General features: G+C 36.4%; 1 protein-coding gene across 3 annotated transcripts in view; it reads right to left on the reverse strand.

Annotated features, from left to right (window-relative positions):
• The window catches only part of LOC106867745 (5-oxoprolinase), a 267,840-nt gene that overhangs the window by 144,280 nt on the left and 106,970 nt on the right, over positions 1–16,590 (reverse strand). For all 3 annotated transcript variants that reach the window (XR_008266373.2, XM_089338272.1, XM_052975150.2), the window contains 5 exons: positions 14,391–14,513; positions 7,959–8,071; positions 7,142–7,230; positions 6,036–6,117; positions 592–729 (listed from right to left, as the gene is read on the reverse strand). Coding sequence is in view for 2 of the 3 variants with exons in the window: in XM_089338272.1 (XP_089194398.1) it covers positions 592–729; positions 6,036–6,117; positions 7,142–7,230; positions 7,959–8,071; positions 14,391–14,513 (545 nt within the window). In the remaining variant the exon portion in view is untranslated. The remainder of the gene's footprint in view (positions 1–591; positions 730–6,035; positions 6,118–7,141; positions 7,231–7,958; positions 8,072–14,390; positions 14,514–16,590) is intronic.

The raw sequence follows: 16,590 nt of genomic DNA on the forward strand, positions 1-16,590 counted from the left end.
TTTTATAATTCTTAGTTTTTTCAGTTGTGTTGTGTCTTGGCTCAACTGACACTATGTACTATTTGCTTGTCTCCTCTTTACTTCATAACATTCCTTGAGCTGTCTATTTGTTTGCATGCATGCACGTATGTATGTTATGTATGATATGTAAGTATGTATGTATAAGCATGTACATATACATATATGAATACACACAAATGTGCATTCACAGATATACATACACACATGTATATATATATATATCAGGTATTTTCAAAACAAGGAAGGGGTACAGAATTATGAAGAAAACTATGAAAAGGTCTGTTTGTAGTAGGTTGTGTCTGGGTGTTTGCTTTAACCTGCTTGATACTGATCTGTCCAAGATTGTTCCTGCTTCTGTGATACAAACTTCCTATTTAATGTGATGGAAATTAAAATGTTCCATCAAAACTTCATGTTATGTTGCAAACACAAGCTTAATGAAGACAAAATTATTTTACTAAATTCTTCATATTTTCAAATTTAACTGAAATATAGGCAGTGTATTTCAACATAAATATGCGGGCAAAAGTGTTAAAACTGAATATTGACAGTGATAAGAAAAAAACTCACCGGCTTAGAAATGATTGTTTAAAATCTCCATATTGACTGCTGCTTTTGTGCTGAGGGAAGTCTTCTGTGGAACACATTAATGCACAGTCTGTGCCCTCATAACGCATATGTAGAAATGGTTGGGTAGAAATTTGTTCCCTGGTAAGAAATAACTCATTATTTGCTCACTACATACATGTGTAATATGTTAAACATTAAGTACAACATTTGTGCATTAAACATATAGATATTCATTTATCACACAAATGTTATATTTAGGTATTAAAAACTGAATAATTGCAAGAAGTTAGGCATTGTATAGTACAGAAATGTGGAAGAATTATATATTCTTAATTTTTTGCATGCTTATGTGGTTAAGAACTTTGTTTTGTGACTGTGGTTCTGGGTTCAATCCCACAGCACAATACCTTGGGCAAGTGTTTTTTGCCATAGCTTCAGGTTGACCAATGCTGTGTGTGTGAAATTTGGTAGATAGAAACTGTGCACAAGTCCACAGTGTCTTTCTCTTTCTCTCTCATACAGCATTCCCACTTATCCCCCTATCACACACACACACACACACACACACACACACACACACACACATGAGAAAGGTGACTTTGAAGTTTCACTGTTCATTGGTTTCATTAGATTCTAAAGGCTGTAAAGTTTCTGGACACTTTATGAATCTAATGAACAATAAAATGTTGAAGACACTGTCAAACTTTTCCTTCATTTGTTCACTTATTTTATGTCTATTTTAGACAAATATTGAATTAAAGTATTCATTTACAACTGGATGCTTTTTCCTGTTGCTAATCTTTATCTACATAACTATGCATGAAAATAAGCATATATATATATATTTGTAGTGTAGAATAAGATATGGATTCATGGATTGTGTGGCTATCACAAAAAGCTTCTGTAATGGACTTGACTATCAGACCACATAGTAATCCAATACAGAAAAGCGTTAAGCAGAGTGCCCATGCAGCTGAAATCCAGAAGATCCAATCAATGAAATTACTTTATGGGGAGTATATAAACCTTAAAATGTCCGGAGGTATGAGAGATAAATATATTTATTTAACCACTGACATCTTTAGGATTACAGTCATTTCACAGCCTTCTTCTGTAGTAATATTTTCAGTGTGGAATAAAATCATGTTTACTGTTTGCATTACCATTAATATGTATGTTATGGTTTATATATATATATATAAGTGGCAATATACAGGACACAGTAGTATATATATATATATATATATATATATATATATATATATATATATATATATATATATATATATATATACATATGTATATATACATTTACGAATTTGTTTTGCAAGATTCCTGATGTGAAATCATGCGTTGAAACAGATATTGTTATATTTAGGGATGATCATTTTTTTTTCTTGCCAAATAAACACACGCACCATATATTTGTTCTTCACTTGTTTATTACTGTTCTTATTTTATGTCCATTGTCTGGAAATCTTCTGTCACATGAGTATGACAAAAGATTTCCAGGCATGAAACAAGAGAGGACCAAAGAATTAAAGCATTCCAGATTGTAAGAGAGTGTGTGAGAAAAAATTGTGATCTCAGAGAAGAGAAATGTGTCTGCATGGATGATAGCATTTAGTGATTCTGCAAAGAAAGAGGCTTGGAAATGCCATTATAGAAGACTGCTGGATGTAGAGAACGTATGGGAGGAGGAGAGCCTGACAAATGTTGACCCAATTGAGGGACCAGATACTCAAATCAACAAGTACCTTGGTAGATAAAACAATTAAGGATGTGAAGACAAGGAAAGCCCCCAGCCCTTCAGGAATTACTGCTGAGATGCTTAAAATATTTGGCAATGTAGGTTATGGTCAAGTCACCTGTATTATAAATCAGGTGATTCACAAAGGAGTCATACCTAATGACTGGTTTAGCAGCACCATAGTCACTGCTACAAAGGTAAAGGTGATGCCTTGGATAGAAATAATTACAGAGGTATCAAATTGTTAGATCAGGTGATGAAAGTTATGGAGAAAGTCATAGCCCAAATAATTAGGGGGAGGATTAGTCTAGATGAGATGCAGATTGGTTTTGTGCCAGGTAGAAGCACCACTGATGCTATATTTCTGGTAAGGCAGCTGCAGGAGAAATACATAGCCAAAGATAAGCCTCTGTACTTAGCTTTTGTTGACTTGGAGAAAGCTTTTGACAGGGTCCTCCAATCCCTTATCTGGTGGTCAATGCAGAAACTAGGGATAGACGAGTGGTTGGTGAGAGCTGTACAAGCGATGGACAGAGACGCTGCCAGTAAGGTGAGGATTGGCAACGAGTACAGCTAAGAATTCAAGATACAAGTAGGGGTTCACCAAGGATCAGACCTAAACCCCCTCTTGTTCATCATAATCCTCCAGGTAATAACAGAAGAATTTAAAACAGGCTACCCCTGGGAGCTCCTCTACACTAATGACCTTGTTCATATAGCTGAATCACAACCAGAACTAGAGAAGTTCCAGGTATGGAAGCAAGGTCTAGAATCAAAGGGCCTTAGAGTTAACCTAGCAAAAACCAAAGTCTTAGTAAGTAGAAAGGCAGACAAATCACAAGTACCTTCAGGTAGATGGCCCTGCTCAATCTGTAGAAAAGATGTAGGCATCTTACAGAGTTAGATACACCTGCTATAAGCTTTGGATACATAAAAGGTGCAGCAATATCAGAGGAAGGTTAACAGGGAGACTAGCTTTCGTGTGTGGTAGATACAATAAACACCAAAAATGTACAGAAAATAGACTCCATCAACTGCCGTGGGGGTAAGCTAGAGGTAGTAGATAGCTTCCATTACCTAGGTGATCAAGTTAGTAGCAGAAGTGGAGATCCTGCCTCTGCTGGCAACAAAGGGCCCCTCTCTCAGAGTGAAAGGCAGATTGCATGATGCCTGTGTGCAAACAGCTATGCTACATAGCAGTGAACCATGGGCTGTGACAGTTGAAGACATGTGTAGGCTTGAAAGAAATGAAGCTAGTATGCTTTGCTGGATGTGCAGTGTCAGTGTGCATGTTGGATAGAGTGTAAGCATCTTGAGAGAAAAGTTATGCATAAGGGGCATCATATGGGGGGTACAAGAGAGACGAATGCATTGGTATGGTCATGTGATGCATATGGACAAGGACACTGTATAAAGAAGTGCTGTAGTAGAGATAGACCCAGGAAAACATGGAATGAGGTGGTGAAGCATGATCTCCAAACTTTGGGCATCACAGAAGTAATGATTACTGACTAAGACCTTTGGTGATATGCTGTGCTTGAGAAGACCCTTCAGGTCAAGTGAAATCACGGTGGTAGCTGATACTGGTGTCATGTAAGCAGCACCTGTGCAGGTGGAACCTTTGGAGCACTGAGCCTCATGAGGGCAAAGTGGTTGAGCTCCTTTCAGATGTTGGGCCTCACAGAGACAATGATGGAGACCATTGGCATTATGTTGTGCATGAGAAGAAGACCCATCAAGACAAGTAAAATTGCAGTTGTGGCAGACACTGGTGTCATGTAAATAGCATCCATGTTGGTGGCACGTAAAAGCACCTTTTGAGCGTTGGGCCACATGGAGGCAAGGACAGAGACCATTTGACATTATGCCAGGCTTCTAGCATTGGGCCTCACGGAGGAATGACCAAGTCCATTTGGCATAATGCTGTGCTTGAGAAGAAGACCTGTCAAGCCAAGTAAAACTGCAGTCATGACAGATACCGGTGTCATGCAAAAGCACCCATTACACTCTTGGAGTGGTAGGCATTAGGAAGGGCATCCAGTGGTAGAAACCATGCCAAAACAGACTGGAGTCTGGTGCAGCCTTCCAGCTTGCCAGCCCTGGTCAAAGTATCCAACTCATGCCAGCATGGACAAAGGATGTTAAATGATGATGATGATGATGAAGAATGTGTGTGTTTATTTGGCAAAAAAAATGACCTGACCATCCTGAAATATAACAATATATACAGAGTGCGATGGGTAAATTGTCGCCATTTTATATTTTTAATTTCGCCCACATTTTGGAGGATTTGGAGTTCCACTTTAAACAAGGTGAAATATTTAAGATTAAATCAAATTTCACCTGTGCCTCGGAAAATCTAATCTATGCTATTACATGCTTAGGGTGCAATAATAACTATATTGGCCAAGGTGAAATATTTAAGATTAAATCAAATTTCACCTGTGCCTCAGAAAATCTAATCTATGCCATTACATGCTTAGGGTGCAGTAATAACTATATTGGCCAAACAGGAATATCACTCCGTAGAAGAACTACTCTCCACAAAGAACAAATCCGCCACCCACATTACAGACAGATACAGGTCAGTGGACACATAGAAAGGTGTGCGAGGAATCTTAATCCTAATTTCCTAATTTTTCCCTTCTATCAATGTTCACAGAACACATCAACACAACAAAGAATGAATAAAGAGGCAATTTTCATTAATAAATATCTTCCTCAACTAAATATGAACACATAACATAATATAGAACACTACTAATCTTCCATTTAATATCACTAACCTCCATACATCCCATACACATTACAAATCCAGATCTACCCTAATTGCACCAAATCCAGAACTACTTACCTCCCTTACACATAATCTTTTTACTAAGGGACTAACAGACTTGACACCGTTCAGAATTCGGTGTGCACTCAAAGCAATGACTAGTAATATTACAAAACCGGTATGCTTTTAAATCTCTGTAACAACTCACAATAATGACTTTTATTACCTTTATTCCTACCTCAGTTCATCTAATTGTATATATCTATTGTTACTTTTCATAAAAAAGCCTTAACTTTTTTTTGATTTCCAATGTGCATTTTCACTTATTTTTCTTCTTACTTTCTCCTTACATTTCCACGTGTAGTTTCTATTTTGTCTTTGTAACATATTTCTATTATAAATATATATATATATATATATGTATATATATATATAGTCTTATATTTGTCTCACAAAATTCTTAATATAAAATCATGTGTTAAAAAAAATTACTGACGTAAAAGGGTAATGCTGCTAATTTAAAGATACTTCACTTCAGTTTTATTATTAATTTGAGAATTAGTTGACTAATAAATAAATCAATTTGTTGATCAAAATTTGTGCATCACAGCCTGTAACCTTATCAGTGACAAAGTACCCTCATGTACTTTCTATGAGCTGGCACTTACTTCTTGCTCTGTGTTTGTATCATAAAGTCTAGTGCTAGAGAAAGATATTAATTAAAAAGATTTTGCAACACTATTGTATGGTTTTGGTTAAAATATCTTTCTGAAGCAGCTGATCTGGAGCTTAACAATAACAACTATCTTGCTATCTTCTCTAGATATTGCTGGTATTTTATAGGAAAGGAAGAATATTTTACAAGAAGGAACTGATAAAAGCAAAGTGATAGGGAATAACATTTATAACTGGACGTACTCAGTAAATCCTTGTTTCTTTAAGGCATCTTTACATTTCTGTATCAAAGTTATTATTTGTTGATCAATGTAAGAAATTGTAGCTGAAAAAATAGTTTAAAAGAAACAATAAAGAGAAAGTAGAGAAAATGAAGTAATCTGATATTGAAAAGAGAAAATAAAGTAATCTGATAGTGATGTTGATGATGATAAGGATGATTGTAGTAGTGGTGGCAATGACAGTAATGATGATAATGATTGTGGTGGTGATGATAGTAAAGATGATAGGAATAGCAGTGATGATGGTATGGATGATAAAAATGTTAGCAGTGACAGTAATGTTGTTAGTGGTGGTGTTGAACTGGAGGTGCCTAACTTTATTTGCCTCCATCTTAAGCGTCAGCACTACTTTTTCCTCATTTCCTCATCTACAGATGAAGGGGAAGTTCTGAAGTTTTAGATCCAGTATTTCTCTACTTGAACTATTTTTTCTAATGACAAATGATCACCAGTTTCACATGTATAGTATGTAGATGTTTCTACATTAGTGTGAATCTATGGTTGTGTTTATAGTGTGCAGCTGTTGTTAAATCTAGAGTGTACAGATATTGTACTATCAATAGTGTGCAGCTGTTGTTATATTTACAATATGCAACCATTACAACATATGTAGTGTGTAACTCTGATAGAATATTGCTACTACTAGACCAATAACATGTAGCTGTCATTACATCTAGCATGCAGTTACTATTACCCCTATAGTGTGCAGCTATTGTTATATCCATAGTGTACAGTTATGATACCATCAAGAGGGTGCGATATTGAGAGATCTATAGTTTGTGGCAACAGTAACATTTGTAGTGTTCATGTAGCTATTGTTGTATATAGTGTGCAGCTGTTGCTACACAAACCTCTCCAAAGCAAATGTTAGTGTAATGAGTGCAAGGAAGAGTTATTTTCAGAGATTTTTTTGTAGTGAGTATTTATGATGACTCTCAATAAATTTATGAGTTTAAATTAATTAGAGAAATTAAGATAAACTTTCAAAGCTACACTGATGAAGAAAAATGCAGAAACAAAATGACAAATGTAGGCAGACATAAGATAATTAAATGCAAAATACCTTACCTGGTTCATAAATACTGGCACAAGGAACTTGCTCTTCATGGACTACATCAGCGAGTGCCATTCCATATGCTGAAAGTATTGCTGAAAATCTATACAAGAAAAAGAACCCCAAAAAAACACACCATTAACAACAAGGACGAAGATGATGATGATGATGATGATCTTACTTATGTGTCAGCAAATTTCTGTTGCAAAAACTTTTCTAGCTCGTTTCATTACCTGACAATCAAATATGAAGCCAGTGTTTCTAACCTATGTGCATTGAGATTAACACAAGTGTGTCATGAAATTATCTAAGGTCAGAATATGTAATTTGCCAGTTCATATTTATTTTTTAATTCAACTTTACATTGCAATTTGTGAACAATAGCATTGTTCATTAGAGGTTTAAATGGGTAACCAGTGGATTGTTGCATTTCTGACAGGAGTGACAAGGGACTGTCATGTCTATTGGAGTTAAGTAAGTCTATTGGAGTTAAGGAGTTAAGTAGCATCAGTAATGAAACATTACTGATGCTACTGTTTGTGCCATGTATTTAGGAATGAAAACTCATTGCTGCTGCTGTTGATCTTACCTAGTTGCTTGTTGTGTTCAACAGCAAATAGAAGGAAGGGAAGCAAGCAATGTCAAATGGTGCTTATACTCATTAAAGGATCAGTTGTTAGAGAAAAAGATGATAATGCTGCTAATGATGATGATGTGAAAGGAATATATGATGTTAAAATTCTTATAAAATAGGTACCAGTTATGTCCAAGCATAGGTCTGCACTAATGACATAGATCAGTAAAAAGGTAAAATAAAGAATTTATATTTACTTGTGTATGAAGATTTCTGAAATGCCCAGTGACTGAGCAATGGAGCAGGCATGTTGAGCTCCTGCACCACCAAAACAAGCTAATATATGCCGAGAAGTATCATAGCCTTTAGCCTAGAAGATAGGTAACAAAATAAGTAAAGAAAATAAAACAATGGTATAGATAAATTATGGTCAATTAACAAAAAATGTTGTCTGATATTTTAGAATTTTACACGCTTAACAGGAGAGATTTAATAATAAAGATATCAGGGTGGAATCATAGTTTTAAAATATTTCAGGGGAAGAAAATGAGCTGACAACAAAGAATGTAGTGTGGAATGAACATGAATTGTGTGGGAGATATCTGTGGTTAACTGGGTGCTTTAATACCAAATATCAGCACCCTTTATAAAGCATAGGGTAATTTTTGAGGAAGATTTTGTTGCAATTTCTAGTTAGTTCAAAAATGAATGTTCTTGTTTTTAGACAATGTAATAATAAGCTTGTTAACAGCTTCTTTCTCAAAAGGAATTATTGCAAGGCTTAGAATTGAAACTTTATAGCTTCAGTAATCAGGATCAGATCACACTTAGGTCAAGTGATGTGTCCTGTATATTAAACAGATTGCTGGAATATCACTCCTTATTATAGAATGTTCTATCATGTTTCAGGGGTTCCCATGTAAACAGGGGTTATATGAGGATTAGTGTAGTAGAATCAGTGCAGAGGTTAGAGAAGATTTCAGAGGTGATAAATGAACACATGATTCTTGGTCCCTGCATAACCTGTATTTAAAAGGATCACCTTGTTGTTAATGCAATTCTCCAAGCATGTACCATGAACACAATACGATCACCTCTCACCAAATAAATAAGTAGCCAGTCAATTTTTAGCCATAAGCACATGAAAGTGGTGCACTTCAGAAGCACAAGCAACAAGCCCTAAATTGACAAGTTTTCTTGGCTGAAGTTCAGCCCTGAGTTAAAGGCTTTCTTCAATTAGGCTACATAGAGCATTATTCCTGCCTCACACAGGAGGCTAATCTCTTCTGTTAGTAATGTAATTACAAACTACATTTGTTCTAGCACTCTACAATACACTACTGGCAAGCGACAATGTAAAAATGCAAACATTGTAATATACTTCAATAAACAATAAATGTTAATTAAACAATGATGGCTTTGATTTATTAATGGGACAACATGCAGTCTATCATGATACCAACACAAGACCCATCAACACTAGTGGCACAATGGTGATCATGACATTCAGCCAGTAAAGAAAGTAACAATCCTGATGCATGATATTTAACCAGCACAATATTGGTGACTATCAATATACAACTTTCACTTTGCCAACACCAGAGCAAGTTACCACACTGGAATATTCATTGACAGAAAAGGCAGTCAAACCAGCCATGTTTATATTATTCAACTATCCAGTCATGGGAAAACAGCAAAAGAGCTGCTCAACAAATTTTAAAGTAATAAATACTGTTCAAACCACTACCATTTTAGATAATGACATGGCTATGTGGTTGACAAATTTGCTTCCACCTTGGGCTTCCGCCTATAATCTTCTATTATAGCCTCAGGTTGACCAGAGCCTTGTGAGTGGAGTTGTGTATGTATGCATGTATGTGCTTGTCTGAACGTGCAAGTGTTTGTGTTTCCTCTTAACATAGTGTGATTGTTATGAATGAACATCATTCATTTAAACTTTTCTGTGAAAAAATGTCTGGCATGTCTGGTAAGGATTGGTGACAGGAAGGGCAGCTGACCATAGAAAGTTTGTTTCAATAATCCCTGTCCAACCAATGCAAGCAGGGAAAAGTGGATGTTAAATGATGATGATGATGATATGTATAAATATAAGGTATTTGGGTAGATTCAGTTCTATATTTAGGAGATGAGGAATTATGTCCATTATTTACATTTGACAGATATTATTATTATTATTATTGAGGTCACTGCCTGGAATCAAACTCGGAATCTTGGGGTTAGTAGCCCGCGCTCTTAACCATTATGCCATGTGCCCATGGGTACATTCATCTTCTAGAACAAGTGTACAGAAACTAGGTTCCTGCTATGTAGATTAAAATAAATTTGAATCAAGTGGAGTAGAAAAAAAGGAAGGGTGGAGACTTATGCAAAAACAGAATAAGAATGAAAAAAAAAGGCATTGGAGAGGCGATGCATTCCCTGCATGTAGATAAATTTTTTTGCAAATTATAGTGTGGCTTATAATGCGTTGCTTACTCATGCTTTTTAATTGAACTGACTTAATTTTTTTTTTTTTAATAACACCATTATAGGTATTTATACTCTGGTGAAATTAAGAAATCAACTCAAATAAACAAAACCCTCAAATCCATCAGTGTACACACACACTTACACAGTTGCATATCTATGTATGTATTTTTTACATAAATAGACTTGCATACACACTGACATGTCCCTCTTTTTCGTTTCTCTTAATTTTTCCCTTTTACAACTTATTTGTAAATATCCGGTTAAATTTTCCCTATTACCCCATTTGTTTTCCTTCTTGATTTTTAGTAATAACTTTTTTTTTTGATGTTTTTTTTCCTTAAATCATTCACTCTGATGAGAATGACAATACATAACTTTAATTATAATTATTATAATTTTCTTACATATTTGTATTGCCCTTTGAAACATTTGTATGTACTTATTAAATCTAATTTTGATTTTTTTAACATCTTTTCTCTCCATTTTTATAATTATTTATGGTATCTTTATACTTAGAACGAACTTTTTCAATTATGTATGTATGCACATATGTCTATGCGCATAGGTACACCATGATCTGTACACACACAGGCACGGGTCAATTCATATGAAAAAGAAAGTGAACAAAATAATATGACCACTTACTAATTGGGAAATTTGTAAGGTTGATTAAAAAATTTTTTTTTTTAAATATCACTATTATAAGTATTTATACTCTGGTGAAATTAAGAAATCAACCCATAAATAAACAAAACCCTCAAATTCATCGGTGTACACACACACACACACAGAGTTGCATATGTATGTATGCATGTATGTATGTATGTATGTATGTACGCATTCATGTCTATGCGCATAAGTACACCATGATCTATGCACAAACAGACAAGGGTCGATTCATATGTAAAAGAAAGTGAACAAAATAATATAACCACTTGCTTACCAAGAAATTTGTAAGTTCGATTTTTTTTTTTAAAGATTAATCAAACCAAATGTTCATATCGAGCCACTTACCCAATGAGTATTTCTGCCAAATGTGGTGAAAGTCTGTTCAGCCATTTTGGAGTAATTTTGCAAACACACAGACAAGTGATTACAATACCCTGCTTTCACTTATGCATGCAGGGTAATAAAATCTCACATGAATTTATACATACTTGTATTTACAACCACAACCACACTCAACCAAACACAGAAGACTAAAATATTAGGATTTACTTACATTTCCATAACATTCATAGTACACAGAGAAGATAGTAAAAAAAAGAATGATGCACAAATACGTTTAGAGCAATCACAAATACAAGGTGGAATCAAAAGGTTTCTGGACTAGTTATGTTTGATAAAAAATAACTTATTTACCTAAGTTTTAACATTATCTCCTTCAAAATAGTCATCTTGTGCAGCAATACACCGCTCCCAGCATTCCTGCCACTTTTGGAATCCAGTCTGGAAGTCTTTTTTCCATAAGTGAGTCAAGGATCTTCTGTGATTCACTCTGGATCTCGACAAAGGTGTTAAAAGAGTGACCTTTAAGCTGCATTTTCACATTGGGAAAGAGATGGAAGGCCAAAGGTGCTAAAATATGGCAAATACGGTGGGTGCAAAAGTGATACCATGTTTTTGGTGCGCAACTCATGAGTGAGAAAAGCTTGGTGAAGAATCCAATTCTTTGTGCTCCACAGATCTGGTCACTTTTGCAGAATATCCTCCCTCAGATGCTTCAAAACATTGCAGTAGAACTCTTGATTGATGAGCTGGCCCTGGGGAACAAATTCTCAATGCATAATACCACATTTCATGGGGTGATGCATGTGGCATGTCTTCCAAATCACTCATCATCTTCCAGGGATGTTCTGCTTTTGAAGTGCCTATGCCACTCGAAAACATTGCACCATAAGCTTGTTGAAACAAACTTCCCAAGTTTAACACAAAATTTCACATTGGCTCATTGTTCTTGTCCATGATAAAATTGTAGACGACAGCATACACGTAATCACAAAAACACAAACTTCACAACTTGCGAAGTAAACACAGCAATGTCACTTGGCACACTGCCTCATGAAGGTCACTGCTAGCTCTCACTACACATGCAACTGTGTGCTGCCATCTGTTGGTGCACTACAAAACTAGTCCGGGAACTTGTTGATATTACCTCGTACCATATTTTACCAACAGAAAGAAATGACAATAATGGTATATAACAACACATCAGAACTATCATGGAGCATATGTCTTCTATAGGCTCCCACTCTCTATTCAATGATCCACAATAAACTACAATTTACACAAACTGTACACTACACATCTTAAAAAATTGTACACAAACTGCATCCATAGACCAACCACCTACATAGCAAAACCAAAATTGTAAAAACTGGTGACCACCTGGACATGTGATGATAGTTATTGTATTTGCCTGCATATAAGATGCACTGCTATTTTACAAGGATATTTAGTGTAAGAAGAAATTTAGTATTTTTCATCATACACTTATTGAAAGACATTTTAAAGTTGTTTTGTAGGAAAAAATGCATGATTCTGTGCAAGTGAATGCAATATTGTTACAGTGTACTGGTATAAGTATGAAACCATAAATTTATCATATGGGAGTACTGTAGTTCAATTTTGCCTTCTTTCAGTCCAGCTGTATAGTTGTTTATATTGTGGTCAAGAGAATTTCCATAAAGGATGTAAATCTTATATTTCTGGCTGTGAATGTTTTATGTAACTACGATCAGCCACCAGGGTGTAACTATTATCACCCACTTATTGCAAACAGTTGAGAGGTAAATGAAAGTTTGTCACCATTCCTTTCAAAGTGAATATTTCATTTAGATAAATAAGACATACCAGGTGAAGGTTATGTACGCTGAAGAAGGAGATATAATAGAATGATTTGACTTCTCCCACATAACTTCCAACATACCATTAGTTTGTGCTTATAGTGTGTGATAATTTGACTGGTTTGCAATATTTTTTATTAGTAACAATTATTGTACCTAGCAGGATTAAGCTCACCTGGTTCCCTAGACTATGACACTTAGTTTTCCATTTGTAATATGAGTGCATTAGATACAGAGCAATTTTTTTTGTACATTTAAAGATAAAAAAATGAAAGTATTATACAACAGCAAATAGGGTAATTACTGCAGAAATATTTAATCTCGACTGTCCAAGCCATTATATGATAACCAACTCCAAACATTCTGGTACATATACAATATCCTGAAAGACTACAACAACGTCATCTGAAAAAAAAAACACTATCATACTCAACCCAAACGAACAAAGAATGAAAGCAGCAACATTAAAATCTCAGACCAAGTCCACTTTGCTTGCTTCTATGGCCATCAGCAGAATCTGTGGATAGGTAGTAAAAGACTGTACAATGGAAAGAATGCACCACATCTATTCTGTCATACTCCACCCCATATGATTAGTTACTGCAGCTTAGATTGTGCAGTATGTTCCCATAGCTAGGTAAATGCATACTATAACCAGCAAAATGGATCAGAGGGTTGTATCTTGCCATTCAATTGACTACCTGCATATTAGGACTGCTTAACTATGGCTGACCCGAAGCTACATAAGAACAAAAAAAAAAAAACACATGCCTTGGGTGCATTTGGCAGAATTCACTGTTACAAGAATATGGATCAGACCTACTGCTTGGGCAGTGAACCAGGCCTAAAGTGTCACCTGGATGAATACAACCCCTGATTCTTGGATGCTTTTGGTGGAGCTCATTGTTTATTTATATTGCAATTAGTGAATAATAGCACTATTGGTTACAGTTTTGCAATTGATCAATCCAATGGGTTCATTGCATTTCAGAGAGCAAGAATGCCAAAGAAGTGTCTGTAACTGGTACTGAACAAATATTACAATAGATTGATTGAAAATCATCATTTCGTTTTTGTTTCCATTCTCATCAAGCTAGGATTATTGGTCAACATAAGGCTATTGTAGACACTTGCCCAAGGCCATGTGCAATGGGATTGAACTTAGGGCCATGTGGTTATAAAGTAAATTTCTGAACCACATAGCCAAATTCTTGAAGACAGTGCTCTAGTAAGGCTGCAGTCCGATGACTAAAAGCAGAAACAAAACAAGACAAAAGAAAAATCACATTAGATGTTAGAGAACAACAGCTATGGAAACTTGAAAGTTGTACATTTGTAACAATTGCAGCTTACCTGGGTGAGAGCTCTAATGGGACGACACATAGATTCATTAGCAACCCGAATGAAACCCATAGCAACCTCCTCCATACTTATTGTATTGCTGCCAGGTTGCTGACCTAAAGTAAAACCATTTACCTGAAATGGTAGAATGATAGTGAAAACAAAATGAAATAAAGTAATCAATAAACATAAAATAAAAATAAAATAACAATGGATAATATTGAAAATATGGCACAGATGGAGGCTATTCAATAGAACTACAACAACAACCACCATCATCACTTAATGTCCATTTCTCCATGCCTGGATGGATCAGATAGAATTTGTTGAGACAGATTTTTCATTGACAAGGAACTCCTCTTGTTACCAACTTTTCCATGAAAAGACATATTTTCTATGGAAGACTGGTAAAAAACAACATGTGAAGTCAGGATAAAGGTGCACACATTTACATACATATATATATGTACTGCATTAACTTTGGATATCCTTGTTGCTTATTTATATATATATACAGTGTAGGAGAGAGAATAGTGATGTTGTAGGAGAGAAATGTGTTCGCATGAATGATGGTACACTTGCACTAAATGAGGCTGCAAAGAAAGAGGTCTGGAGATGCCACTACGATAGATTGCTTAATAAAGAGAATGAATGGGAGAAAGAGAGCCTGCTGTATGTCGACCCAACAGAGGGACCAGCTATCCGAGTTGACAGTACCAGGGTGGATAAAGCAATTAAGAGTATGAAGACAGGGAAAGCCCCCGGCCCATCAGGAATCACTGCAGAGATGCTCAAAATATCTGGCAGTGTTGGCTACAGCCTAGTCACCCGTATTACGAACCAGGTGATACACGAAGGAGTCATACCCAATGACTGGTGTAGCAGCTCCATAGTAAACTGCTACAAAGGTAAAGGTGACGCTTTAGACACTAATAATTACAGAGGCATCAAGCTGTTAGATCAGGTTATGAAAGTTACGGACAGGGTCATAGCCCAACTAATTAGGGAGCAAATCAATTTAGATGAGATGCAGTTTGGGTTCGTGCCAGGTAAAAGCACCACTGATGCCATATTTCTAGTGAGACAGCTGCAGGAGAAATATCTAGCCAAGGATAAACCTCTGTACCTGGCCTTCGTTGACATGGAGAAAGCCTTTGACAGGGTCCCCCGATCCCTAATCTGGTGGTCAATGAGGAAACTTGGGATAGAAGAATGGTTAGTGAGAGCTGTGCGAGCCATGTACAGAGATGCTGTCAGTAAGGTGAAGGTTGGAAATGAGTACAGTAATGAATTCCGGGTAGAGGTAGGGGTCCACCAAGGTTCCGTCCTCAGCCCCCTCCTATTTATCATAGTCCTCCAGGCGATCACAGAGGAATTCAAGACAGGTTGCCCCTGGGAGCTCCTCTATGCTGATGACCTTGCACTAATTGCGCAGTCACTATCAGAACTAGAGGAGAAGTTTAAGGTGTGGAAGCAAGGACTAGAATCGAAGGGCCTTAGAGTCAACCTAGCAAAAACCAAAATCCTAATAAGTAGGAAGGTAGATAAAACACAAACCCCTTCAGGTAGATGGCCCTGCTCAGTATGCAGTAAAGGAGTAGGTAGTAACTCTATAAGATGTACCCGGTGCAAGCTATGGACACATAAGAGGTGCAGCAATATCAAAGGCAGATTAACTACAAAGTTAGTCTTTGTATGTGGCAGATGTTCAGGTGCAATAAACACTGTAAACAAACAGGAAACAACTTCTATCTCATTCCAGGGAGAAAAACTAGAGGTAGTTGATAGCTTCCGCTATCTGGGTGACCAAGTTAGTAGTGGGGGTGGGTGCGCTGAAAGTGTAACTGCTAGAATAAGAATAGCCTGGGCCAAGTTTAGAGAGCTCTTACCTCTGCTGGCGACAAAGGGACTCTCACTCAGGGTAAAAGGCAGACTGTATGACGCATGTGTACGAACAGCCATGCTACATGGCAGTGAAACATGGGCTGTGACTGCTGAGGACATGCGTAAGCTCGCAAGGAATGAAGCCAGTATGCTCTGCTGGATGTGTAATGTAAATGTGCATACCCATCAGAGTGTAAGTATCTTGAGAGAAAAGCTGAACATAAGAAGCGTCAGTAGTGGTGTGCAAGAGAGACGATTGCGCTGGTTTGGACATGTGGTGAGAATGAATGAGGATAGCTGCGTGAAAAAGTGCCACTCCCTAACAGTT

This window comes from Octopus bimaculoides, chromosome 20 (genome assembly GCF_046866305.1).
Source record: "Octopus bimaculoides isolate indiv1 chromosome 20, ASM4686630v1, whole genome shotgun sequence".
Taxonomy (NCBI): domain Eukaryota; kingdom Metazoa; phylum Mollusca; class Cephalopoda; order Octopoda; family Octopodidae; genus Octopus; species Octopus bimaculoides.